General features: G+C 45.3%; 1 protein-coding gene across 1 annotated transcript in view; it reads right to left on the bottom strand.

Moving 5' to 3' along the window:
* LOC308286579 (metabotropic glutamate receptor 4-like) overlaps positions 1 to 27397 on the bottom strand; it is a gene marked incomplete at both ends in the record, with an annotated part of 146845 nt that overhangs the window by 21056 nt on the left and 98392 nt on the right. The window contains 2 exons of the mRNA XM_080727654.1: positions 14958 to 15893; positions 18704 to 18840. Of these exons, the coding sequence (XP_080583780.1) occupies positions 14958 to 15893; positions 18704 to 18840 (1073 nt within the window). The remainder of the gene's footprint in view (positions 1 to 14957; positions 15894 to 18703; positions 18841 to 27397) is intronic.

The raw sequence follows: 27397 nt of genomic DNA, 5'->3' as shown, positions 1-27397 counted from the left end.
TTAGAACTTGGAGACCAGTTTCTGCCCGACAGTGACCATAGACTACAGTGATGCTTTTGGCAGCGCTAGCATGACCATTTGGTCTCCCAAGAGACCGTTAACACAAAGGCGACTGTCACACCTTTCTTCTGGGCCAAAACCAAAATGATGCATTGTTTCATTTAATCTCAGAGGAAAGGAGGTGACTTATAGTCCCTGTCCCAAGTGTCCCGCCAAAAGACCCAGTTCAACTGTACTATTGTTGCCCTTGCTTATCCATGCCCTTTCTCACTGTATCGTTGTTCTACGGTTACATCTACAATAGGGCTTTATTGTTTGAAAGTATACACCTTTTGTTATGTTTGCACCCATCATCCCCATTAATCAGGTGTTTTGACTCTCTAAAACAGAGAGAAAAACACAACTGACCCCAGTTTGAGTTGAAAACTCCAGCACAGTAGCCTACTTTAATGTAGACAGGCAGGCAGTAGTGGAGCCATTTTAAAAATGATACATTCGTTGACTACCAGTGGTTCAACATGGATAATGAATTACAGACACTACTGATCTTATTGTCTGTTCTGCCCCTACCCTGTAGAGGTCAATCTTTAGTTTCTTAATGTGAAATAGCACCACCCTGTGGTTTCTTATGTAGGGTGTATTTTCTTGATTGCCTTATGTGTCTGCATACTGTACACCTGTGCTGCCTCCAATGATTAGAATATATAACACCTGCCTTGCCTGCAGTTAGTCAGTCAGTCATGCCAGCTCCTGTTTATGGCTGTTTGTCTGTTCCTTTCTCTGCTTGCAGTCTACAAAGCAATGTCTGTAAGTAGCAAATGTTTTGATTTCATGATAGCAGGTTATCTTTATGTTTTGTCATGTTGCATTTGTATTATAATTATAATTGGCAGCAACTCAGTTATGTGCTTTTAGATCGGCTCTTTTTCACATGTTGTGTGTATGTAGATCGGCTCTTTTTCACACATGCTTTTTTGTATTTTGTTTTATGCTTGTTGTTGCAGTTTCACAAATTCCTGATCAGTAAACTTCCTTGAGACCATAAGCTTTCTCCGTGGAGTTTGTTCTGGAGTGTTTAGCTGGTGGGCTAGCTCGCAGCGAGGCCTACACAGTGAAAAGACAGCATCACAGCCTGCGGTGGAGAACCAGACAGCCATCAAACGGAGCTACACAACCCCAACAGCTAAGTGGCAGACAAAAGGACATTCTGTAGTCGTCACGCCAACAATCTTTCTGCCATTCCTAACACATCTTCATTATGGAAGAATTCACCAATTCAATCAAAAGAAGTGAAGATGTTCGCTCTGTAGGCTCGCGATCAAATCGCACAACGTTTAGTACAAAAGCTAATCTGGCAATCGCCATGGCAAATGCAAGAGCTGAAGCAGCGCAAGCCAGAGCAGCACATTCAGAAAAGGCTGTTGAACTAAAAGTTGAATCTGCACGCATTCAAGCCATGATTGAAGCATTAGACAACGAAAAAGAAAGAGATGCTGCTATAGCAGAGGCAAAGTCATTACAAGCTGGTTTATTGGAAATGGATTTTGAAGTACGCAGTAAGGTATCCGGATCGCTAAAAAGCAACCAATACCAGCGCACCGCTGCCTATGTGGAAGAGCAGGCCAGCAGGATGAGTACAGGACAACTGTCTGACCCAGACTCAGACAACGCTGTCCCAAAGGCCCCCCCACCGAGCGATGTGTCAATTATGCAAACCAAATCCAAATCAAATCTGCACAATACCAACCAAACGCAAGACGCTGCCACTGCTCAAGTTACACTCAGTCACACAGCGCATGCTCTTCAGCACAGTCAAGGTGCTGCCTCATCGTACATTACACCTCGTCAAGCAATGTATGCCTTTCTGAATAACCAAATGCAAGGTGCTGCCTCTATGTACACTACACCTCAACATGTACAGTATGTTCCTCAGCATAGTCAAATGCAAGGTGCTGCCTCTGTCAATGCTACACCTAGTCAAGCACAACATGTCCCTCAGTCTAGCCATGTGCAAGCTGCTACTCCTGTCACCACTACACCCCATTATGCATCTCAGGCTACTCAGCAAAAATGGGTACCGCTACAACAGAGCTTCAATCAGCAGTCCCCATCTCCTACACAGTATGGAACTCCCAATGTAGCAACCTATGACCCTTTTCAAACCAGTGGCCTTGCAAGATATCTCGCCCGCAGCAACCTGGTGACCTCAGGACTCACTGCATACGACGACCAGCCGATGAACTACTGGGCGTGGAAAGCATCGTTCCACAGTGCCATCGCTGGTTTAGACCTGTCTGCTGAAGAGGAACTTGACCTGCTAGCCAAGTACCTAGGGAAAGACTCTAAAGAACAGGTCAAAAGGATCAAAGCAGTCAATATCAGACATCCGCATATTGGACTGAAGATGGCATGGGATCGACTCGACGAAACATATGGAGCACCTGAGGCAGTTGAGCAGGCTCTCTTCAGTAAGCTTGAGAGCTTCCCCAGGGTTACAATGAAAGAGCCACAGAAACTGCGTGATCTGGCAGACCTGCTGTCAGAATTGGAAGCTGCCAAGCTGGACGGCTACCTACCAGGCCTGTCATACCTTGACACCCCCAGAGGGGTTAATCCAGTCATTGAGAAACTCCCGTACAATATTCAAGAAAAGTGGATCAGTTTCGGGTCAAGATACAAGCGTGAACATCATGTCAGCTACCCTCCGTTTTCTGTGTTCGTTGAGTTCATTCAAACAGAAGCGAAATCTCGCACAGATCCCAGCTTCAACTTCTCCACTCAAGCTTCAACAGAGAGAAAGAACAAGTGGGAGAGGCCTGTGAAGATGCCTGTGAATGTTCACAAGACTCAAGTGTCTTCAACAGAAAAACCTGAAGCCGAAGAAGCTAAAAAACCTGCAGAACCCAACAAACACTGCCCCATACATAAAAAACCTCATCCCCTTAAGAAGTGCAGAGGCTTTCGGGAAAAGAGTATTGAAGAGCGCAAACAGCTCTTGAAAGAACACTCCATCTGCTTCCGATGCTGCTCCTCTACTGAGCATCTCACCAAGAACTGCTCAGCTGAGGTGAAATGTGTGGAATGTGGGAGCCCTGGCCATGTAGCGGCGCTCCACCCAGGACCAGCCACCTGGAAGTCTAAGTCGTCCCCTCCCCTTTCAGACCATGGCGGGGAGGAGGACAAAGCAGAGTCCCAGGAGGTCACCTCAAGGTGCACACAAGTGTGTGGTGAAGGACTTAGTGCGAAAGCATGTTCTAAGATCTGCCTCGTTAGTGTGTATCCAACCGGTCGCAGAGAGGAGTCCAAGAGAATGTACGCTATATTGGACGAGCAGAGCAACCGCTCTCTTGCACGGTCCGACTTCTTCAACGTCTTCAAGATCTCAGGGTGTCCCTACCCATACACGCTGAAGACGTGCGCTGGACTCAAAGAGACTGCGGGGAGAAGAGCCTGTGGTTACACTGTGGAGTCAGTGGACCAAAAACTAAGCTTTCCTCTACCTACACTGCTCGAGTGCAACCAAGTCCCTAACAATCGCGCCGAGATACCTACACCGAATGCAGCACGCCATCATACTCACCTGAAGCGCATTGCAGATGAAATACCACCGCTCGATCCGGACGCCAACATACTCCTCCTACTGGGCAGAGATATCCTGAGGGTACACAAAGTCCGTGATCAGATAAGTGGTCCGGACAAGAGAATGCACCGTTCGCCCAAAGGCTCGACCTAGGATGGGTCGTCGTTGGTGACGTATGCCTTGGAGGTGCCCACAGACCGATACAGGTGAGCAGTTACAAGACAAGCATCCTAGAGAACGGGCGTACAAGTCTTCTAGAGCCGTGCAGCAACCAAATTAAAGTGAAGGAGATGTTCAGTCAAGCACCCAAGCATCAACACCATCCAGCTCTAACATCCACACACAGCTCGATGGCGCTTGTGGGAGACAGCCTGGGCCAGACGATCTTCACTCGTACTGCTGAAGATAACAAACTTGCACCTTCGATGGAGGACATAAGATTTCTTCAGATCATGGAAGCTGAGTTCCAGCAGGACAGCTCCAACAACTGGGTCGGACCTTTACCCTTCCGGTCGCCTAGACAACGGCTGCCTAACAACCGGAAACAAGCTCACGACCGCCTTGTCTCACTCCGGCGCACACTGGATAAACGACCGCAGATGAAGGCCCACTTTCTAGAGTTCATGGAGAACATGCTAAGGAGAGAGCATGCAGAGGTCGCACCACCTCTTCAGCAAGGACAAGAGTGCTGGTACCTGCCCCTGTTCGGTGTGTACCACCCCAGGAAGCCGGATAAGATCCGAGTGGTCTTCGACTCCAGTGCGCAATGTGGAGGAGTGTCACTGAATGATGTCCTGCTCACAGGCCCTGACCTTAATAACAGCTTGCTAGGAGTGCTCATGAGGTTCAGGAAAGAACGAGTAGCCATCACCGCTGACATCGAGCACATGTTCCACTGCTTTGTGGTGAAGGAGGACCACCGAGATTTCCTCCGTTTCCTGTGGTATAGGAACAATGACCTTACCTGTGATGTCGTGGAGTACAGGATGCGGGTCCACCTCTTCGGGAACAGTCCCTCTCCTGCCGTCGCCATATACGGTATGCGGAGAGCAGCTAAAGAAGCAGAGGCCGACTATGGCAGCGACGCAAGGCAATTCATCGAGCGTGAGTTCTACGTTGATGACGGTCTAAAGTCCTTCGACACCGAGGAAGAGGCCATCAGTGTTCTCGGACGAGCACAGAAGATGTTTGCAGCTTCTAACCTCAGGTTACACAAGATTGCTTCAAATCGACCTGCAGTCATCGAGGCATTCCCACCTGAGGACCGCTCCAAGGACATTGAAGACTTGGATCTCTTTGCGGATGACCTGCCCATCCAACGTAGCCTTGGCTTGTCCTGGAATATGCGTACAGACACCTTCACGTTCCAGATTGCTGATGACCAGAAGCCTTTCACGCGCAGACGGGTTTTGTCAGCTGTGAATAGCCTCTACGACCCTCTTGGGTTCCTCGCACCTGTCTCTGTCCAAGGAAGGCTAATACTCAGAGAGCTTACCACTCAAGCAGAGGATTGGGACACGCCACTCCCTAAAGACACAGAAGTGGAGTGGACCAGATGGAGGGAGTCGCTTCAAGACTTGCAAGAACTCCAGCTACCACGCCCTTACACATCCTTCTCAACCACGGGTGCCCAAAGAAGAGAACTCTATGTCTTCGCAGACGCATCAGTGAAAGCGATTGCAGCTGTAGCCTACATGAAAGTGACAAGCCACGAAGAACAGTCCGAAGTCGGCTTCGTCTTTGGGAAAACGAAGTTGGCTCCTCAGCCTGATCTGACCATCCCAAGACTGGAACTGTGCGCGGCTGTACTCGCTGTGGAGATCACTGAGCTGATCGTTGCAGAGATGGATGTGACTTTTGACAGCATTACGTACTATACGGACAGCAAGGTTGTATTGGGATACATCCACAACCAGTCAAGGAGATTCTATGTTTACGTGCACAACAGGGTGCAGCGTATCCATCAATCCTCAAGTCCTAGCCAGTGGAAGTACGTCCCTTCAGACCTGAATCCGGCCGATGTTGGATCAAGATCCGTGCCATCAGCCCTCCTAAGCAGCACAACATGGCTCACAGGCCCAGCCTTTCTCCAGAAAGCATCCATGCCCCCATGTGAGCCTGACGAGGGTTATACCCTCATCGACCCTACCTCAGACTATGAGGTACGTCCCCAGGTGACAACAAGTCTCACGCACATTACCAAAGATGTGGTAGACCCTCAACGCTTTGAACGCTTCTCCAAGTACAGCACTCTCCTCACAGCAGTGGCACACCTGATCCACGTAGCACATACTTTCACCCATTCTGTCCAAGACAAGTGTCAAGGTTGGCACATTTGTCATCCTACAGAGGAAGAGCTGACGAAGGCCAAAGTATGCATTGTACAGAGTGTCCAGAGCGAGTACTATGCAGAAGAGCTCAAGTGCATCGCCTCAGGGACCAACATTCCATCTTCCAGCAGCCTGTGGAAGTTGCATCCTGTCATAGACCTTGATGGGGTCCTGCGAGTAGGAGGTCGCATAGAACAGTCAGGTCTGTGCTCAGACGAGATTCACCCCATTATCATTCCCGGCCGACATCATCTGGCAGCCCTGCTGGTGCGTCATCACCACGAAGCTGTGAAACACCAGGGACGGCATCTGACCGAAGGTGCCATACGTGCTGCTGGATTCTGGCTGGTGGGAGCTAAACGTTGTATCAGCAGTCTACTCTTCAAATGCGTCACCTGCAGGAAGCTAAGGGGGAAAACGGAACATCAGCAGATGGCAGACCTACCTGCTGAACGTCTCCAAGTAGCACCACCCTTCACCTACGTGGGTGTCGACGTCTTTGGCCCGTGGGATGTCATCTCCCGCCGCACAAGAGGAGGACACTCCAACTCCAAACGTTGGGCCGTGATGTTTTCCTGCATGTGCTCGCGGGCAGTGCATATTGAAGTGATCGAGACAATGAGTGCCAGCAGCTTCATCAATGCCTTAAGAAGGTTCTTCGCAGTCAGGGGACCTGCAAAACAGATAAGGTCTGACTGTGGAACGAACTTTGTCGGCGCTTCCCGAGAGCTCGGGATGGACACAACAGTGTCGAAGTACCTGGACGCACAGAACTGCACCTGGGTCTTCAATCCCCCCCACGCATCCCACATGGGTGGCGCGTGGGAACGCATGATTGGCATTGCCCGGCGTATCCTGGACTGCATGCTGCTCGAACAGAGAAGAGCCCATCTGACACATGAAGTCCTGACAACACTCATGGCTGAGGTAGCTGCAGTCATGAACGCAAGACCCCTCATCCCTGTGTCTTCAGATCCAGACTCGCCGCTAATCCTCACCCCAGCAATGCTCCTTACCCTCAAAACAAGCTCTGCACCTCCGCCCCCTCCAGGCAAGTTCGAGGAAGCAGATCTCTTAAAGGAGGAATGGAAACAGGTTCAAAGCCTGGCTGACAACTTTTGGAACAGGTGGAGGTCTGAATACCTCAAGACTTGGCAGCTTCGCCACAAGTGGCAAGGGAAAAAGCCATGCCTCCAAGAAGGAGACATCATTCTCCTGAAAGACAAGCAAGCCAAGAGGAATGAGTGGCCCATGGCCATCATCACAAAAACCTTTCCAGGAAGAGATGGACTGGTACGGAAGGTCGAAGCGGAAGTCATCAAGGATGGAACTAAGAAGACTTTCTCTCGTCCTATCACAGAAGTAGTCCTGCTTCTGTCTCCAAAGACTGATTCTGTTACTTAGTGTGTAGTGTGGGATCTTTGAAGACCCCAAGCGGGGAGTGTTCTGCCCCTACCCTGTAGAGGTCAATCTTTAGTTTCTTAATGTGAAATAGCACCACCCTGTGGTTTCTTATGTAGGGTGTATTTTCTTGATTGCCTTATGTGTCTGCATACTGTACACCTGTGCTGCCTCCAATGATTAGAATATATAACACCTGCCTTGCCTGCAGTTAGTCAGTCAGTCATGCCAGCTCCTGTTTATGGCTGTTTGTCTGTTCCTTTCTCTGCTTGCAGTCTACAAAGCAATGTCTGTAAGTAGCAAATGTTTTGATTTCATGATAGCAGGTTATCTTTATGTTTTGTCATGTTGCATTTGTATTATAATTATAATTGGCAGCAACTCAGTTATGTGCTTTTAGATCGGCTCTTTTTCACATGTTGTGTGTATGTAGATCGGCTCTTTTTCACACATGCTTTTTTGTATTTTGTTTTATGCTTGTTGTTGCAGTTTCACAAATTCCTGATCAGTAAACTTCCTTGAGACCATAAGCTTTCTCCGTGGAGTTTGTTCTGGAGTGTTTAGCTGGTGGGCTAGCTCGCAGCGAGGCCTACACATTGTCTATTCAGCTTCTATCCTGTTAAATTTTGCATTTTATAATGCAACGATTGGCTACATTCGCATGGCAAGCTATTAGACTATGTCCACATGTGGAAGGAGCAACAACAAAATGAGGGCACCATGGGTGCACAGTTAAAACAATAACGTGTTAAAACAATTCACCTTATTCCTGGCCACTCCCAGGAAGTAGGGTGAAACACCTGGGCTGGGCGAAACACCTGGGAAAGTAGTAAACAGGAAACTCAATGATGTTGGGCTCTGAGTGAACCTGTGTTGCCATGTCTGCTTATAATAAGCAATTTGGGTCTTACTAAAACATCCAACTAAAATTTGAGTTGTGGGCTTGCTTTCTAATGTTTTTTTAAACCAGTGGTTCGCAAAATGTTTCATATCAAGGACCCCCACATTAATGTATTTGTCCAATTGCAGTCCCCCATATATATATATATATATATATATATATATATATATATATATATATAGTGTATATGTTACAGGGTAACTGGGTAACTCAGGGAGACTGTGGTAAGAGCGCTCGTTTTGTAGTTCACCACACACTAATCACCACCAGATGGCGACGCAGCCATTCAAGGCGCTGACGTCACTCGTTTGCGACTCTCTTTCTTTATTTACTAGCCTAGCCTAGCCTAGCCTAGCTTAGCCATTAGCTCCATTGTAGTCACTTGGACAGGGCGTTTATCGTGGGCTTGCCCAGGCCTTACGGCCTGGGCATAAATATAACGATTGCATTCACCACGGCTTCGTAACTCGCGCGGCGCCGCTTGCAATGTCGTGGACAATCGAGTGGCTTATGACGGATATGACGTTGTTGTGGCGACCGCTTGTTCCGCCCTGTGCGGCACGGCAAGCGCTCCGTTTCTCTAATTCTCTGAGACGCAAAAAAACCGTGACATATATATATATATATATATATATACAGTAGTGATGTCCCTTTGGAGTGATGGTTAAGATATTGTACTTTCACGTGGGAGACCGCGGGTTCGAAGCTGGGTGGGGAGGTGCGGATCACCTCCGTTACATTGGTGCCGTGACCCGGATCCGGGCTTCCCCGTAGGAGGAGGTCAAAGGGGGGTGAGTGTGGCGGAGAGAGTCGCAGCCCCAGCCTGAACGCCTCAAAAGTCTAGTATCTGCTCTCATTCCATAGGGATGTCCCTTTGGAATGATGGTTAAGATATTGTACTTTCACGCAGGAGACCCGGGTTCGAAGCTGGGTGGGGAGGTGTGGATCACCTATTACATATATATATATATATATATATTTAAATAGCAGATCTACAAGCTCACAATGTGTCGCAATGTGACACATTGTGAGCTTTCTGATCTGCTATTTTCAAATAGCCGATGTAAAGTAGTAAAACTGAGCCTAGTAGCTTCTATTGGGCTTATTTTCATAGACCTAGCCGCTTGTTTCTTTGGCAAAATCTTGCAACACGATTCCCTGTTCACTTCCTTACCAGGGAGGAAGTGAAAAGATGTTGAATGAAGCAGCACACAGAGAAAAAAAATCAATGGCGCCCTCTGTGTACTTAGTAACACCTTAGTGTACTTGTAGATTAAGTCCACCCACTGTTTCCATATCCCTTTTGTATGACTCTTGACCTGTAGCCTTCTAGTGTTCCCGCTGAATAATATATAGGCCTACAGATACTGTACATGGTTCACCTGGCCAGAAACATTGATTTGACATAGTAACACATAAGCTTGAGGTTGTGTGAATTCCTTGCAGGCTTCTAATACACTATGCCAGTGATGTTACTAGGTTTTCAATGTAATGGGTCCCGGGACCCACATGTGGTCATTCAAATGGGTCCCAGAAAAGTTTTATGAGTCCACAATACAATGTTTTCGAGCGCTGTGAGCTTGTAGATCGGCTATTTTCAAAATGTTTGCCTATTTCTTATATTTATTTTACAATTTGGCTAATGTTTGAACTTAGAACTAGGATTTCTAAATACACTAGGCTACAGACACCCATTTAATTATATTTATATCACTGGGACCCCAATTTATATTAAATGTTACAATGTTAGAGTACAAATGGAACAGGTCCATTTGGTTCCATTTGTTCACCGAGTTACAGACCCATAAAGTTCTATTTGGTTCCTAACTATCATTTATCTGGGGACCCCCTGGAACTCCCTCAAGGACCCAGGACCCCACTTTGAGAACCACTAGTGAAAATAGTTTTTAGCTGTTCCAGGTTTAACTGACAATAAATCTTTACACAATATATAAAAAAACGAATTAAACTATCTAAACAATTAAATGTGTCCCAATCTCACTGAGAGCCAGTCATTGCAATTTTTTTCATTTTCATTCTTTCATTTCATTTGAAAGCTGGGGATCATAGCTACAAAATGATATATTGGTTGTGGAGATTGACCCAACAGTTTTGAAGATATGGCTTATAGAATGATGCCATGCTGAAATAGGACTTTTGAGATATTCAAGTTTTAAATAAATTTCTAACCTGCAATGACCTGACTCCGCCACATGGGGAGCAATCTTCAATTCAATCTTCAATTCAAAGAAGCTTTATTGGCATGAGAACACAAACGTTTACACAGTGGTGGAAAAAGTACCAACATTTTATAATTAAGTAAAAGTATCAATTCTGCAATATAGAATCACTCTGTTACAAGTAAAAGTCCAGAATTAAAAATGTACTTGAGTAAAAGTACAAAAGTATTGGTATCCAAATGTACTTAAAGTACCAAAAGTAAAAGTACAAAATGTTTGAAAATAGCAGATCTACAAGCTCACAACGCGTCGCACCGCAATGCGTTGTGAGCTTGTAGATCGGCTATTTTCAAATAGCCTTGGTATAACATAGGGCTAAAGTGGTTTATGTATGTTTTAAAATTTAGTTATTGCTTTGTAGATTAGCATTATTGGGCTAAATGTAAAGACGCTACGCTGCGCCAACCGTGAATTCAACACAATCTGCTGTTGAGCAGTTTAACCAATTTGCTACGTACGTCTACACAATCGGTCAGATTACAAAGATAAATTGCTTTAGTGAAGGCTCACGGATGTCACCATAGGGTACGCTCCAGCAGAATGTCCCGTAATGATCGTATTATTTAACGAGGAGCATTTTAATCCGATCGGTCGTCGTTTCCTTAAAAAGGTATTAATGTATCTAAGTGCAGTACACCTCGCAACCGATGGGGTCGCATGGCTGAAAAACAACAGAAAATGGCGTCTGATCGGATTAAAATGCTGTTTATTAAACAATACGAAAGATACAGGTCATTCTGCTTGAGTGTACCATACTGTGACATCTGTGAGACTTCAGTAAGCACTTTATCTTTGAAATATGAACGTTTTTGTAGACGTACGTAGCAAATAGGTTTAACTTTTCAACACCAGGTTGAAGTGAATTTATTATGTGCGCAACACCTGCGTTAGCCTGCAGCTAGCGCTAGCTAACGTTAGCCGTAAGCCACTCATAGCCAGTCAACCAGAATAGTATACTCTAAAGTCAACTTTCCGACGGCGAGTGAACGATTGCATTCCATCCATGTTTTCTTGGCTGTCAATTTATTGCCCAAAAAACAAACGCTATGAACGTTAAAACTAGATAGTTTACGACGACACTGTACTATTCAATGCTAAGCTAACTCAGTGACTTCACGGAAGACAAACGCATACGTCACAGACGCCTCCAGGCAGGAACGGATCATTTTCACCAGCGTAGAAGAAGAAACAGCGGAAGAACGGCGGAAGAATAATAAATAAAATAATACACTAAATCATACATTACGTGGTTAATAATCGTTCATTTGGAACACACGTGGCATTAAATTAATGGGATAAATACTGTGGTTTGCATCGCTAAGTAATGGAGTCCCGATATTACCGCATTTGGCTACAAACGGCTAACAAAGGCTGGCTAGTTAGCATTTTAGCTAATATCAACTGGGAGGACTAACAGAATTATGTACCGAACTCTCACATTAATTAAAAAAAGTCTTATTTACACGCAGAGTTAAGCTCTGGCGTTTAAGTGAAATGTAGCCTGAAATTTATGAAATGCTTTAGTGGCTTTATCACATTTTAGTGAGAAAAAAAAAAAAGGTATTTTCAGTCCCTGTCTAAAGCTGTAATTTCCGAAATGACTGGCTCTCAATGAGATTGGGACACAAATAGAAGAAGTAAATTATTTTAACATGGACTCCAATGGAGGCGCATCCTCGGGACCCCAGGACCATGACATGAATGAGTCCCTGGGCGACTTGAATGAGTTTTTGATGCGGGATGCGCACGTAATGACATCACTGCTATGCGTGGCATACAACCGCCAGGGTGCGTAGCGTTGCGTTCGTCCAACTCTCCCCATGACTAAACCTATCTCTAACCCTGACCCTAACCGCAAGCGTGGTCACATAGTCGGAATAATGAGACGGACGTATTCCTCCCCAACCGCCACATAGGCTACAGTATGAATTATACAGTATGAGTAACAGGGTTATGTTGCCTTAGCAAAATGCCGCAGAATTAATGGGAAATGCTCACACAAAACTCACACTTCCAGATCCACCAAAGTTATGCCGTTTCAATTTTTGTATGCAAAATACGTTTTCCGTGCAGGATCTTTTTAATCTTCTCTCTTGTCTAAGTCAGAGTTGCATGAACCACATTTGTAATTCAGCTCATCATAAAAATCAAGTCTCTCGGTGGCAGATTAAAACTTTATGAGAGGAATCAAAAATTAATGGTCTATGGTGTTGAACTCACAGCCCGAAGTTCGGCATCCTTCGACTGCAGCTTGCTTATATTTCTGCCCTGCTATCCACCTACACTTTCTAAGCACACATGCTACCGATGATGAAAATGGTATCCAAAAAGGCCTCGCGAATAAAACCAGAAACGATAAATAAACCAAGAGGTAGGCATAAACATGAGCAAGCCAAGAGGGTATGGTATAAAAGAGAAGCTGCACGAACAAGACAGCATGTGCAATCCTCTTTGTTACATCTGCTTCTGCGATGTCACCTGCCATGCCCTGTTGCCCTCTACTTCCCATCCTGTGTCTCCCTAACCTGCTGCTGCTCCCTCAGTGGCCCCCTCCCTCTCTCTCTGTGTGTGTGTGCGACTGTGCATGCATGCATGTGTGTGTGTGTGTGTGTGCGCGCGTGTGCGTGTGTGTGTGAGAGAGAGAGAGAGAGAGAGAGAGAGAGAGGGAGGGAAAGATAGAGAGAGAGAGGAGACAGGTGTGCTGGAGTCGAAGAGCCCAAGCAGCTGCAACCCATTCCATAATCAAGACCTCTCCAAATACTCAGCTCTGCCACTTCAACACTGCCAGTTCCCAGCCTCCGTGCTGGCTGTGCCGTAAATACGCTCTGAGAGTGTCAGAGCACACCTGGGGTGCTCTCTGGTAGGTAGGTATCATGTTTATATATGGAGTAAATAAACGTTCATTTGAATGTATTTCAAATATGAAAATGAAAATAAAATGTAAATTAACTGCAGAGCACTCTAATGACTGACGTTGAAACTAGAGCCCTCTGAAATCAGAGCAGATTCAGAGCATATTCATGAACTGTCTGCTCTGAAAAATATGCTAAATTATTTAAAAGATGTGCCACCTCACGCATTGCCACTAGGTGTGAAAATGACACACAAAGGTCTCCTAAGCGGGCATCATCTGAAGTCAAATCTGGTGATTGTCCCATGATTACTGTTGATAGATCTCACAATAGTGCATCACTGGGATAGCCTGATTTCAGACTCAGCTGACACTTGAGTAAAAAAATATATTTTTTTGTAAGAATGTTGGCAAGATGTGTGGTGAAGAATGGGTACAATATTTTGTTGGATGACCATGGTTCTAAAGAAGCCTTTTCCCAGTCCCTCATCTAATCAGCCCTGCTTCAATGCACCGGACCCCGCCCAGCACAGCTTCCGTGGATCCCACTCCAGATCTGCTTACTCTGCCCAGCTCCCCTTGCCCCGTCCACAACCCCAGTTCCTGGTTCCCAGCTATCAGCCAGCTTCCCAGGCCCCTGCCCATGCAAGCCACAGCCCTTGGTTCCTAGCTCCCAGTGGCCTGAACCCCATCTTCCCACACAGCTGTCAATAAAAAGCCTTATTTACCTTATCCCTGTCTCCTTGTCTGAGTCTGCACTTGGGTTCACCCGCACCCGTCTCGCATAGGACTGTCGCATAAGTCTTATTAGTGCTGTCAGCAGGAAAACAAGCAAACAAGCAAGACAGTACCTGCAGTACGATAGCCATTGTAGATGTCCCTCTCTTCCAAAAGCACATTTATCCAGCATCTACACAGTATTAATAATGCAGAGAAGCGCTTTCCATGAATACTTAACTTGAACCAAATCGGTTATCATGTGAAAAACGGTGTCTCTTATCCAGCTAGATTACAGACCATTGCTTTTCTGGTTTATGACAATTGGAAAGAGAAACAAACTTGGTTTTCACAAACAATTCCGCTTGGGGATAGAGAATAAATGCAGCAGCAGTTCAGCAAGCATGCTGTAAAAAAGAAAGAAAGAAATAGAAGGGAAATAAATAAATAAACAAGACGTAGTCTAATAACAGCAGGGTCTCCCTGCATGTCCCATCTAATGGAGTTGGGACGACTAATGTTAGGGAGGCGGAGAACCACGCCTGTCAACATTACTCCTCCCTGCTCACCAATCACCTGCTCTATTTAAACCCAATCAAATCAACCCAGAAGCCTTTGTGCTTTTCGCGTCCCCATTCCACCTCCATCTGTTCCCACTCCTAGCTCCTTCTCTCTCTCTCTCTCTCTCTCTCTCTCTCTCTCTCTCTCTCTCTCTCTCTCTCTCTCTCTCTCCCCCCCCTTTCTCTCTCTCTCTCTCCAGACAAACAGACGGCTTCGCCTATGGCCACCGACCGTACAACAGCTACAATCTACAATGGCTACATCTTAATTATTTCAGCAGCCAAAATGCATGCAGTGAAGTTTATTCTGTGCAGTCGTAGCGAGGACATGAGCATGTCTCAGCAACGGATACGTCCCTTAATAGCCCCCAGCTCACCTTTTCCGTGGACTGTGAAGTGCCAAAGAAGATCGGGATGAAGGCCAGCCAGATGATGCATGTGGTGTACATGGTCAAACCAATGGGCTTGGCCTCATTGAAGGTCTCTGGCACGCCTCTGGTCTTGATGGCATAGACCGTGCAGGTGACCATCAGCAGCATGCTGTACCCAAGGAGGCAGATCAACGACAGGTCCGAAATGTCGCACTTCAGCATGCCACGGGCTAGCACCGGGTTCGACGTCCGCTGGTCCTCATAGTCAATGATGGCCTGGGAGGGGTCAACGCCAAACCAGATGCACACGCCCACCAGCTGCACAGAGGCCAAGCTGAACGTAATAATGAGCTGCGAGGCCGGGGAGATGAACCTGGGCGCACTCACGGACATGGAGCCCTGCTCGAAGATGCGGTAAATGCGGTTGGTCTTGGTGAGCAGGGCTGCGTAGCTGATGCTCATCCCCAGGCCCAGGAAGATCCTGCGGAGGGAGCAGATCCCTACGTCCGGGGTGGAGATCATCAGGAAGGTGGTGGCGTAGCAGAGGAAGATGCCCGTCAGAAGGACGTAGCTCAGCTCCCGCCCCGACGCCTTGACGATCGGCGTGTCGTTGTAGCGGACGAACGTCGCCATGACCATCAGAGTGGCCGAGATGCCGAGCACGGCGATGAGCACGGGGATGACGGCCCACGGGGAGCTCCACTCCAGCTTCACGATGGGGATGGGAACGCAGCCCGTGTGATTCTCGTTGGGGCGCAAGTCGAAGCGGCACATCTTGCAGGTGAAGGTGTCTGCCTGGTACTGATAGCCGTCGCAGCGCTCGCAGTGCCAGCAGCAAGGAATGCCCTTCACTATCTTCTTGCGCTCGCCAAGCTGGCAGGGATGGCTGCAGATTGATGAGGGGATGTGACGGACACCACCCGGCCACTGCATCGAACGGACCTGAGGAAGAGATAGAGGGAGGAGGGTGAGCGAGATGGTGTGCAGGTATGGAGATGGAGGGTGACAGAGAAAGAGTAAAAGAGAAAAGTAAGATGAGAGATCCCTTAAGGCAGGGATCAGCAACCCTTTTTGGAATGTTTTGAAAGTGCCATGTTTTTATTTTCTAGATAGTCAGTGTGCCATGTCAACATACATTTTAATTACAAATATTTTTGACATATTTTGAGATTGGCTGGACATCATTAGACCCAGAGCAATAACCCATATCTCCCCGACTCCCTCCCCAGTCAGAGTTCAGAGTTTTAATGAATGTAGAATTACGTGCAATATGTAACTTGCTGTAAATGATCTAACTTCATTTAATTGACCACGTTTAAAAAAAGATTTGTTTTAAAAATAAAAATCCTCTCTCACACACTCCTGCCAGTGTGCCAGTGATCACCCTCCCCTGTGCCAATGTTGGCACCTGTGCCTAAGGTTGCCTACCCCTGCTGTAAGGCATTGGTCCTCAACGTGGGGTCAACATGGGGTCTACATTATTTATAGTAACCAAATGGACCCTTGCGGGTCTGTAAGTCTAATGCCTCATCCACATAGAGAAAAGCCAAGCTAATGGTTGGCTTGGGAATTCAATGTAATCTCTATGCAAACCAGCTTTTAAAATTTCCATGCTGAAAAAAAAAAAGCTTGGAAATTTTTAAAGCTGGTTTACATAGAGATTACATTGAATTACCAAGCCAACCATTAGCTTGGCTTCTCTCGATCAGTGTGAATGCAGCATTAGAGTGCACAAATGGAACCAAATGGACCCATATGGGGTTCATTTGGTTCCATTTGTAAACTCTCAGAGGTAAATGAACACAGAGGATCTTACATTGTACTGTAGATTGCCTACCCAGAGATAAAAATCGTATCAGGGAAGTTAAAGGTGATACACCATGCATTTAAAAAGTATTTATGTCAAACTTTTTTCAAAAGGTTTGAGGCTAAATTACCACTCCTGAATAGAGAGCCTCTCATTTTTGAATGGCTCTCAGAGCATTTTCAGCTGCAGTACCACCTTTGGCCACCCCCCCCCCCCCCAAAAAAAAAAATCCTTTTGAAAAAAAAAATATATATTTTTAAAACATTAAAAAAAAAAAAAAAAAAGTTTTAGATTTTTTTTTTTTTGTGATGACGTCACAATCGGCAGATGACGTCACAATCGGCAGCAAATCTGGACAGCCTGTTTTGAGAACCCGTGGGATACTTTTAACCTTCGCCTTCTCAAAACCAGAGAAAGACACGACGGTCAGAAATGGGACTTTGTGAGGATAGAAGGTGCTAGTGGGACCCCAAAAAAAGGTTTTAAAATAGGAAAAGTGAATTTTCATGGTGTATCACCTTTAAGTCAGATACAGTAAAATAGAGACATACAGGTAGGCTGAGAGATAGACATAAAGAAAGGCAGACTTATTAGTATCCACAAATCTTTCCGTGATCACAGAAATAACACATTAATCTGGTTGTAGGGAGGATGTTTTTTCCCTCTTGAAGGCAACCTTTAAATACTAAACCAATGTATCATTCTGAAGAGTACATCCAGTGTTATTAACGTTTTCAGTTAATGGTGGTTAAAATCAAAGCCTGCACAAATTATTCTGTGAATATGGATTTAATTAAGAGCTCAAAGAATCCTAATTAACTAAAGGCAGCTTTGGAGTAAGAACTAACCCGTTCCACAGTGGGTACCAGAAAGTCTAAGTCTATACATCAAAAAGTACAAACAATGCTGAAAGAATTAAAGACAATAAAGGTGCTCCTAAGTTTCTTTTCCATTTTACAGACTTTCTTCTTGAAAGCTTGTTGTTTTGTCAAACTGCAATTAGTTATGTCCCTTCTATGGTGACCAGATGATGGGATTGGGATACCCGAGATTGTAAAAACGTATATGATTGTTTTCTTTGCAGGCCTCCTGTTTCACTCAATCATGCAACAGAGATTTTTGCAACAATGTCTATCACTGTCTAAGAAGCTACATTCATTTCATCAATAATAACAAAGAACATGATAGGACAGTAGACTGACAGGAAATGGGGAGAGAGATGGGGAGAGACACGCAGCAAAGGTCTTTGGGAACGAGACTCGAACCCTCAACACGCCATCAGGCATCTGAGCATGTGGTATGCGCCTGGACCGCTAGGCCAGTGGGCGCCCCCAGAATTGTTGTAATTTCACTACGCCTGTATTTTGAATGGACAGTGGTGTTAAAATATCCTCCTAATTGTTGTTTGTGGCTGCCAACTGCCCTGGTTCACCTCTCTGAAAGTAAAAAGAATGACATAATCCCTGCTCTACATTGCACATCACATCATAGAAAAGCTTCTGTTGATAGACAGAAAAAGGAGTTCTTATTATTTGTTCATAAAATCAGGACAGCCCCTCTCAATTACAGTATGAACAGATGCCCTTTATATAATTGTATTGATATTATGCCACAACTTCAATAGATTGTCTTTGTAATATTGTTTTCAGTCAGTGGTGCAGCTGTCTCAAGTGATTAGTAGATATGTCCATCCTTAAGCTCTTGTAGCTAAATTCTTTATATCACACTGTTCATCATTTAAAGCACCCTCAGGATATTTACACCTTTGAAGATAGCTTAGTGGAGAGTGAGACTAACTTCTCCTTTGTAAACGCCACACATACAAAATCCATTCTTTTCAACATAACAAGAATGGAACATTTGTAGAGACGGACTGAGCCAGCTGAGAATGAGCTGCTTTGATATAGTCATGCATTGGTATGGAATTCAAGTAAGTAAAGCTTACATTAAGATGGAGCTGATCCGTCCAGTGGCCAATGATTTTGTACTCCGTAGATCGGTTTCTGATCTGGTACTGGTAGATCTCGTAGCGGCCAGGAGCATCTCCATTCTCATTGAAGAGCACAGGGTTGCCAGCTATGCCTAGAGGAGGGGAGGAGGGAGCGATCATGTTTAATTTACATTCATTTGCTATTTTCTGTGCAGTAAGCATCATTTTACAAAATCATGCTCGCATGTTTTCAGATTGCAATATAATTTATAGCAGTTTTCCTTTTCAGAAACACAATTATACTTAAGCCTTTTTTAATTAAGTAAGATGGCTGAGAACTCGGGTCCAGTTAGCAGAAAACACCTAAGGGAGTAGTTTCCCATTGAGAAAATGCACACACATTTAAAGACCTTGAAGCTACCTTATGCAGCCACTCTCATGCTGTCGTTGGCCAATGAACAAGGCCAGTGGAGCGTTTGGGACTTTAAATGCCTTAAAGGAGCACTTTGATGCTGGCTAGGCAGGGTATGGAGATGCCTCTCATATGACTTCCCCTACACTGATTATTGCAGACCTTCCAGGGATTTGAAGTGAACCTGTGATCTTCAGGCACAAGCACATTTGTCCAACCATACAGACTTCCGTCCCCCAAGTTGTGCTATAATTCTGGCATTTTGAGAATAACCATGTTTTCACTAAGTATTACTATAAGGCAATATAACTTCCTGCAACTAGTTTAGAGCAGACGTTTCCAAACTGTTGTGAGATTCTTGCATGTAGATCTGCTTTTTTTCACTACTTCTTAAAATAATGTTTTTCCCTCTAATTAATGGAATTCTTTTGAAAACATGTTTGATTTGAACTTTTCAACTAATGAAATTATTTATTTTTTTGAATACTTTAAGCAAGGTACAAGGTTCAATATTGTGCTGCTTTATTGTGTACAAGGCTCAAACGTTTGCAGCAGCATAGAATCGGAATGGAATATGAAAACTCTGACTCTTGATCACATCTTGATTATCTCCAGAGATATTAATGTGTTCCGAATTGTGTGAGTTTTGGACAAAATCTACAGGAATAGTACCAAAACGTGTGTTTTGAAAAAAAGACAGAAAAACTAGTCAGGCACGCAGCACAAATGGGCCCACACATAATGTATACCAAGTGATAGGATATAAATTATGATACATAATTGTATGGTTTGTGTACGAGGCTCATATGACCATATAAGGATATATTATGAACTGAACTTACAGTATAAGAGACCATATTTTGGTCGGATACTGTGGGCTCAGGCTAATAGATTACAGGTCATAGTAACTTTGGTTGCCATGACTATAATCATGTTTTGGTTTATACTGTATGTCACTAGTGGAAAATTACCAACACTACGTGTCACTGTCTTCCTTGTTATGATCTGGGAACGAATCAATGAGTTCCACGACTTATACTGTTATAACTGTACTCTTTATATACATGTTAACTTCCATCTTGGAAGAGAGAGAGATTGAGAAAGCTACCACTATGGTATGCTCACTGTCTGTCTTCCTTGTCTGAACTCTCTTCAAATACAGCAATCTAAGATACAGTCCTTTGGTCTCTGTCTTATTTTGGTTATGGATTTTATCCATATTCCATACTTATTTCACTTCATTCATTATTTACATTTCACCAAGGGAGTTGTGTCATGAGTCATGACTCATGATCAAAGGTCCCAATTAGGTGTGCCAACGGTGACGCAATTGTAGTCCTAGAACGGCCATATTTTGGGTCAAACACAGGTGTTTCAATTGTTTGATTAAACTAATGCTCTACTCCAATCAGAACAGCTGTGTAAGGCTGTGTTTGACCCAAAAGATGGCCGCTAAACAAATCAATATCTGTGATATTTTGTCACACTCTACTAAACTACAAATGTTGCCATGTGCTACGCATATGGTTCTCCCAAGGAGAAAACGCAAGGCATTTCTCGTCTAATTGCGCTTCGAAATTAAGTTTTGCAAACAGAATCTTCCTTCGTGCAATATGCACCGTTCAAGGCAAACGTGCTAGTGTGTTTCTGTTGTCTTGGTTGGCTTGTTATTAAGCCATGTGCATCCCAGTTAGGAACAAGGAAGAGAAATGTGGCTGTTGGATTTCTGCTGATGAGTATTATTTCTTTGCTTTTTGTTTAGGTGCTGAAAGATGCAGCACACTCTAATCCACATCTCGATGAGTCAGCCCTGATGGATTAAAGGCATTACCGTCTACTCGCGCGTGTAACAATACAGCCCACATCACAAAGCAGTTACGAACCGTACGTTGGGAGGGATTACGGTGACTTCATGAAGCATATAGGTATTATGTTTACATAAACATACCGACTGCAGCCAGCGTTGATCTGTCATCATTTCTGTCAAAGATAATGAATCATCTTTTTTGTTCCCTTTTTTTTTCAAGTTTAAAAGAGCTGTGGAGCTCTATGCCTCCCACTCCTCACGGCTTGGGCAGGGGCGTCAATTGGGTATGGCAGGGGTATGCAGCTGCCATACCATGGGTCCAGGGGGGAGAATAAAAGTTACTTTTAAATATAAATCCATGAATGTCTCTTTGTCTATCTGTGCTGGTTATTATGTTGTTAAATTACATTAAAATAACTACAAATGCAAGATTTTACAAAATGGTCACTTTAACAAGGTATTATAATTATATTCTCCACACACTTGTATTCTCCTCATCTTGACAATATATTCCCAGGTTCCGCAGGTCAGCTGCACAGGTGCATTGTGGCACGTTTACTAACATGCCAAGTTTAGCTGCACTTGAACAACCGTTCCAGGCTGTCATATATGACTGGTGTCAAGACACCAGTCATGTTGCCAAACCTTAGCTTTTTTTCTGAACTGACGCCACTGGGCTCGGGTTGTGTATTATAATGTGTAAATGCTCACATGGACAACATGCTGTCACTGAGAAGGGGAAATGGATCCCAGACACCACTCTGGTGCTTTCTGAACACTAATGCTGGCATTGTGCCATGCAGCATAACAGGGTTGATATGATCATATTTAACAGCCTGTGGAGCCTTTTGGTCCTGTGTTCCTTCAAATTGACGCCTGTCCATAAATTATTGACAGTTCTTCTTCTCCAACTGTGAGCTGCTATAGATTTCATACTCTCTCGTGTGTGTGTGTGTGTGTGTGTGTGTGTGTGTGTGTGTGTGCGTGTGCGTGTGCGTGTGCGTGCGCGTGCGTGTGCGTGTGTGTTTTAAAAAGCCCAGTACCACAAAGACAGCAAACAATTTATGTGAACTTATATAAACTCAAGTATGCTAACTGAAGTTCTAGAAGACTCTTTAAAATGTACATTAGCTATTTGAATCATCAGCTATTTTGAAACTGAATGAAACTCGACAAATCCTTGAAGGGGGAGAAAACATTTGGCTAATTTTCTTCTGTAATTTAAGCAGTGTGCAATACTGCCCTGGGGTATTTACCAATCAGGTCCCTCTGAATCTGAGCAGTACTGTGCACTGGTCTGCATGGTGACATTGCAGATGCTTTATCACTCTGTTGCTTAGTCCTGGTGACTCAGAGACTGTTGCTTAGGGAACTATTCTATTAGCTATTCTATCACCGTAGAAGAGAATACAGGTAGATAATGATTATTACAATAATCAGTAAGGCTTTTTCTCTTTCTTTTCTATTCTCTTCTTTATATAACCCCCCCCCCCCACCACCCAGGATAAAGTTCTCACTGTTGTTTGAGATTAACTCCATGCTGCTTTATCCTGCATTGAGTCATATCTACTCTATAAGCCCAGAGCACTGAGGAACCATCTTATGAAACTACTTTTACATTCAGTAGCAGAGAGTATATGGTAGTATGATACTATATATCAGGCTGGCCTGTTTCTGGTGGTAGAAAATACAACTAAGACATAAACATGGACTGGACAAACAGAGGCTGGAGCCTGGCCTACACGTAGCTGCATGCGAGTGTCGCACACCAGAAACAGCAGATACCAGTAAGACTCCCTAATCGGGAGATAAGCGACCGTAGGTCACTTATCTCCACAAATAGGGCAAAAATTTGTTTTTCCAAAATCTTCCTGATCCATGTTGATGACATGAGTGTAGACATAGTGTGTAGTGATTTTCGTGATTTTAGGGCAAAATCTGTAGGAGCAGTGTCCAAAAATGTGTTTTTAAAAATCGGCCTGAAGGTGGCGCTATATGGGACAGATTCATGTTGATGGGATGAGTGTAGACATACTGTGTAGCAATTTGCGTGATTTTAGGGCCAAAACTGTAGGAGCAGTGGCCAAAAATGTGTTTTAAAAATCGGCCTGAAGGTGGCGCTAGAAGAGGGCCATGTGAGAAATGAGGGGTGGGGTCTCCGCGTTGCCTTGGCGGACGAATAGGTACCGGCCCCGGCTCTCCCGGACGCTCCTAGCCCGAGTTACGGCATTTTATGTGAGCTGCAGTGGAGGGGGTCCTCCACTGGGGGCGTCACCACTTTTGCATCCGTTCTGGAGCACCAGGAGTGGGTGGTCCCCGGGAATTCCCCGTGAGCAGCCCGTTGGGGTGGTCATTTGGTCATTTTTGCACATTTGGTAATTTTTTACACCTGGGGGTCCCCCAGGGACCTGGGGGTCCCTGGAGCTCTGGGGGTCCTTGGAGGTTGTAGTTTGGCAGGTAAGGAGTGTGTGTGCAAAATTTGGCATGGATGGGGGCAACGGTTGTGGAGATATGAGCAGGGCAAAAGTGTGACGTGTGACGTGTGACTCACTCACTCACTCACTCACTCAGGGACGGACAGCCGGTGGAGGTTTTGGTAGTAAATGCGACCTACGGTCGCAACAATCTTACAATGAGTCAAAAGCGTGACGCATTGTGAGCTTATAGATCTGCAATAGATTTTTACTTTCGGTGTGTGACACCACCACACGTCTAAGTATAACTCAGGCTTTACACGAAGGAGAGCATTGGGGGGGATATTGGTGCGGCCCTCAAGAGCCCATTGGTGTCTAGATGTCTTCATTTAGAGTGGATAGCGGTGTACCTTGGGGGGCAGTCTGCATGGTCAAGAGTTTGAGTTGTTGAGGAGGAATTAGGCCTGTCGTGTATTATGACCCACTTGTCTAAACAGGACTCTTTACTAGTCGGGGGGCCTAATGAGTTCCACAGGGGTTCCAGCACTGCATTGGGCCTGGGCTGCTAATATGACAGACCATCACACAAGAGTACTCCATGCACTGCAGCACATGTGTGTGTTTGTGTGTGTGTGTGTGTGTGTGTGTGTGTGTGTGTGTGCGTGCGTGCGTGCGTGCGTGCGTGCGTGCGTGCGTGCGTGCGTGCGGGGCTTCCCACCACAACCTAGCCTTCACTCAATATTCTTCTGAAAAATGTTTGGAGATTATGAATAGCCTGTAATTATATATGCACAGTAGTAATGATTGCAGTAATGGTTTTCTGCCTATCAATCCAACATGTGCTCGTTATGCTGCGATGCACAACCGGGACACCTTGGTGGATGGCATCACGGCTTGTTGCCCTCTACACCAGTCATTAGGATTTAATGACCTGGATGCAGGCGAGACGAAACAGAATTTACGGCTGAAATCACACTTGAAGAGGTGCTGTTGCTCTCCCCCCTCTCTATCTCTGTCCTGGTGTTTGTGCTATTAGTCAATCCCAATAAATAGGCCTCTGTTATCTGTAAGTGCTCTCAAGCTGGGCTTTAAATGGGGATACACTTCGAGTGGCATGCTCTTTAGAGTAGACCTATCAGCCACAGAAAGGTGTTGAGCTAATAAGCCCTCATTGTGTTTGGGCTACAATAGTGGCAATACTAAATTGGGAAGGAAACTGTGAGGGGCGGGGAGACTTGTGATGCCTATTCATCAACAATAAGTGTACTTCAGCTTTAGTGAGCAAAGAAAGGAGCTTGAATATTTTGCATGAACATGAAAGTTTTCATCTGCAAGCATCTTTGCATTATACAGCAATGGAGACTTGGCACGTCCTTGAAGGGGAAGTGAGTGGCATGAATAGTCGCATGGGAAAAACCGACACAGAGCTTGTCTTTACCACATTCGCCAAACTCATGGCTGGTGAGCATGACAGTGGGAAGGCCACTTGTATGTTTATTTATTTTTTTCTCTCTTTTCACTCTCTCTCTGCAGCGGAGGATAACAAACACAACAACACTTTCTCTGACATGAGTCAGAGACATGGAATACTGATGGGAAGCTTCATTCAATTGTCTTCCTGCTGAGGGTTCAAAATACTCTTAGACGCTTCAAAGGCGGAGGTGTGGGCATGAGAAAAGAAGCGCCAGAAGGAGTGTCAAACAGGCCAGGAGGAGGTATCGAAGCTGTTTGATAGTCTGCTTTGTATGCACCGGCTCTGGCTGCCGCTGAATGAGCCCAATTGAGCACTTGAGGAGAGCAGGATTTAGATTAAAGAAAGCTATGAAGGCAAGGGTTTTGTTTTTTAACTCCGCTAGTGGTGGGGCTCTAAGGATATGGCAGTGTCTGTCCATCTGTAAGGATATCTGGAAAGCTACTGGCTGGACTGCCGCTACATTTCCTGCAGCCTTATTCTCAGAGGATGAACCCGGCTGATTGTCAGTGGTGGAAAAAGTACTACATTTTTTAACTTGAGTATTAAGTATCAATACTGCAATATAGAAATACTCTGTTACAAGTTTTTGAATGTGTACAAATATTTTTTAAATAGCAGATTTACAAGTTCACAACCAGTTGCGAAGTGACCCGCTGTGAGCTTGTAGATCTGCTTTTTTCAAATGGCCAAAATGTATACAGCGCTTAAGTTAAATAGTAAGGGGATTTTATAAGATATTTGACCAATCTGCGAAGTAAATCGTTACCAAGAAATGTCTTCACTAATGTGTTTCTAAAGGTGTGTAATAATATATACTAAAAGGTTGAAATTCAACTCCCGGGGGAAACCTCATAAAAAACGGATTTGTGTTTGTGTCCCATCAATTTACTATACAGGAAAGAAATACAAAAAATAAATCTGCTTTACGTAGAATGTGAGGGGTCAAACTAGGGGTTTTTCATGATGCTGAATCCATTGCAAACATTTGTTTTGCACGAAAAACATTCCTTGGGCTAAAATCGGAGCCACAAAACGATGGTTTAGTGATGAATCATCACTTTTCACTGTTTTGTGATGGCCATTTGTAGCCCATGGAATGTTTCTCGTGCAAAACAAATGCTTGCAATGGATTCAGCATCACGAAAAACCCCTAGTTTGACCCCTCACATGTTACTTAAAGCAGATTTTGTATTTTTTTCCTGTATAGTAAAGTTAATGGGACACAAACACAAATCATTTTTTTTAAGAGGTTTCCCCCGGGAGTTGAATTTCAACCTTTTAGTACATATTATTACACACCTTTAGAAACACATTGGTGAAGACATTTCTTGGTAACGATTTACTTTGCAGATTTTCTTATGTTCCCCTTACTAAAAGTAACTAGTAACTAAAGTTTATTGTCATACCTCCAGACAAGGTCCCCCATTGGGATAACAGCGCCATCTGGCGCTGCAACAGAGTAAAACTCATAAGCTCCCGTACGAGAAATATCATTTGTCGGGAGGGCTGTCAATCACAAACGAGGGCACCGCCCCCGAGTGTATATAAGCCCTGCGGGCTATCATAACTTCCTCTTCCGCACCTCTGCTTACCTGCAACTAGAGTGTCGCGAACTCAGCCATATAAGTATAAATTTCTGTAAAGTTTAGCCTAAGCGACGGCTAGGAAGTCGGCCACTGGCCTTTATAGAATATCTCCTGTACGTTCTCACCTGTTTCCTCGCTGTAAGTTTCCAGCTTCTTCTCTGAGCTTGTTATTGTCCGATAGCCTCTGGTAGCTTAGCCTAGCTTCAAGCTATCGATGTTCCACGGCCCTCGGCTAGCATGCTGCTATCCTTGTTCCCCTGGAAGTGTGCTCGATGCTGGAGACTTATCGCTGGTGAGGACACCCACCCTCGGAATTTCCTTCGATGATCCTGCAGGCTGCTTCATGTGGTGAGTCTTTCGAGTGTTAGCAAGTGCCTTGCTTGCTCGTTCCTTTGTTTGATAGCCTCATGCTAGAAGGCCCTCACCAGGGCACTGATTGCTAGCGTGCCCTAGCTGGGTGTCGCTATTTTCTTTACTTCTAGCTGGCTAGGACTTTCCATGTTTGTCCGGTGGTTTCTCGTGTTGTCCCCGCCGCCCTGGTCTCGCCGACCAGGGCTACGGGCCTCTCCTGGCAGGTTTTGTGGGCACGCAGCGGTGCCCGCTGTTTGTGCTTCCTTCACTTAGCCTCCACTAGCCTTGTGGCCTGCCTGGTTTTTCCCTCCACCGGACTCTGCTGCCTCCGGGGCTCGCGGCGCTGTACGCCACAGCGCTGCTTCTCGCCCCGGGCCGCAGCCTGCAGCCACTACGCCTATAGGGGGCTCCAGCGCGCCGCTGGTGCCCTACGGCGGACGGCTGCAACGTCACGGGACTACTTGCTGGTTCTCGCCCTCTCTCCCGCCGGTTCGGCTGGCCGCCGTCCCAGGGAGGAGAACCTGCTAGCCCGCCCGGCCGCTCCCACGCCGGGGGCGGCTAGCGGCGTGTTTTTTTCCCGCCTGCAGCCACGACGCCACGTTGTTCTGCCTCCGGGGCTCGCGGCGCTGTACGCCACAGCGCTGCTTCCCGCCCCGGGCTGCAAC

This window comes from Nannobrachium achirus, assembly GCF_963921795.1.
Source record: "Nannobrachium achirus genome assembly, chromosome: 6".
In the NCBI taxonomy this organism is placed as follows: domain Eukaryota; kingdom Metazoa; phylum Chordata; class Actinopteri; order Myctophiformes; family Myctophidae; genus Nannobrachium; species Nannobrachium achirus.
Note: the sequence above shows the minus strand (reverse complement) of the source record. Positions and strands in the feature narration are given on the sequence as shown.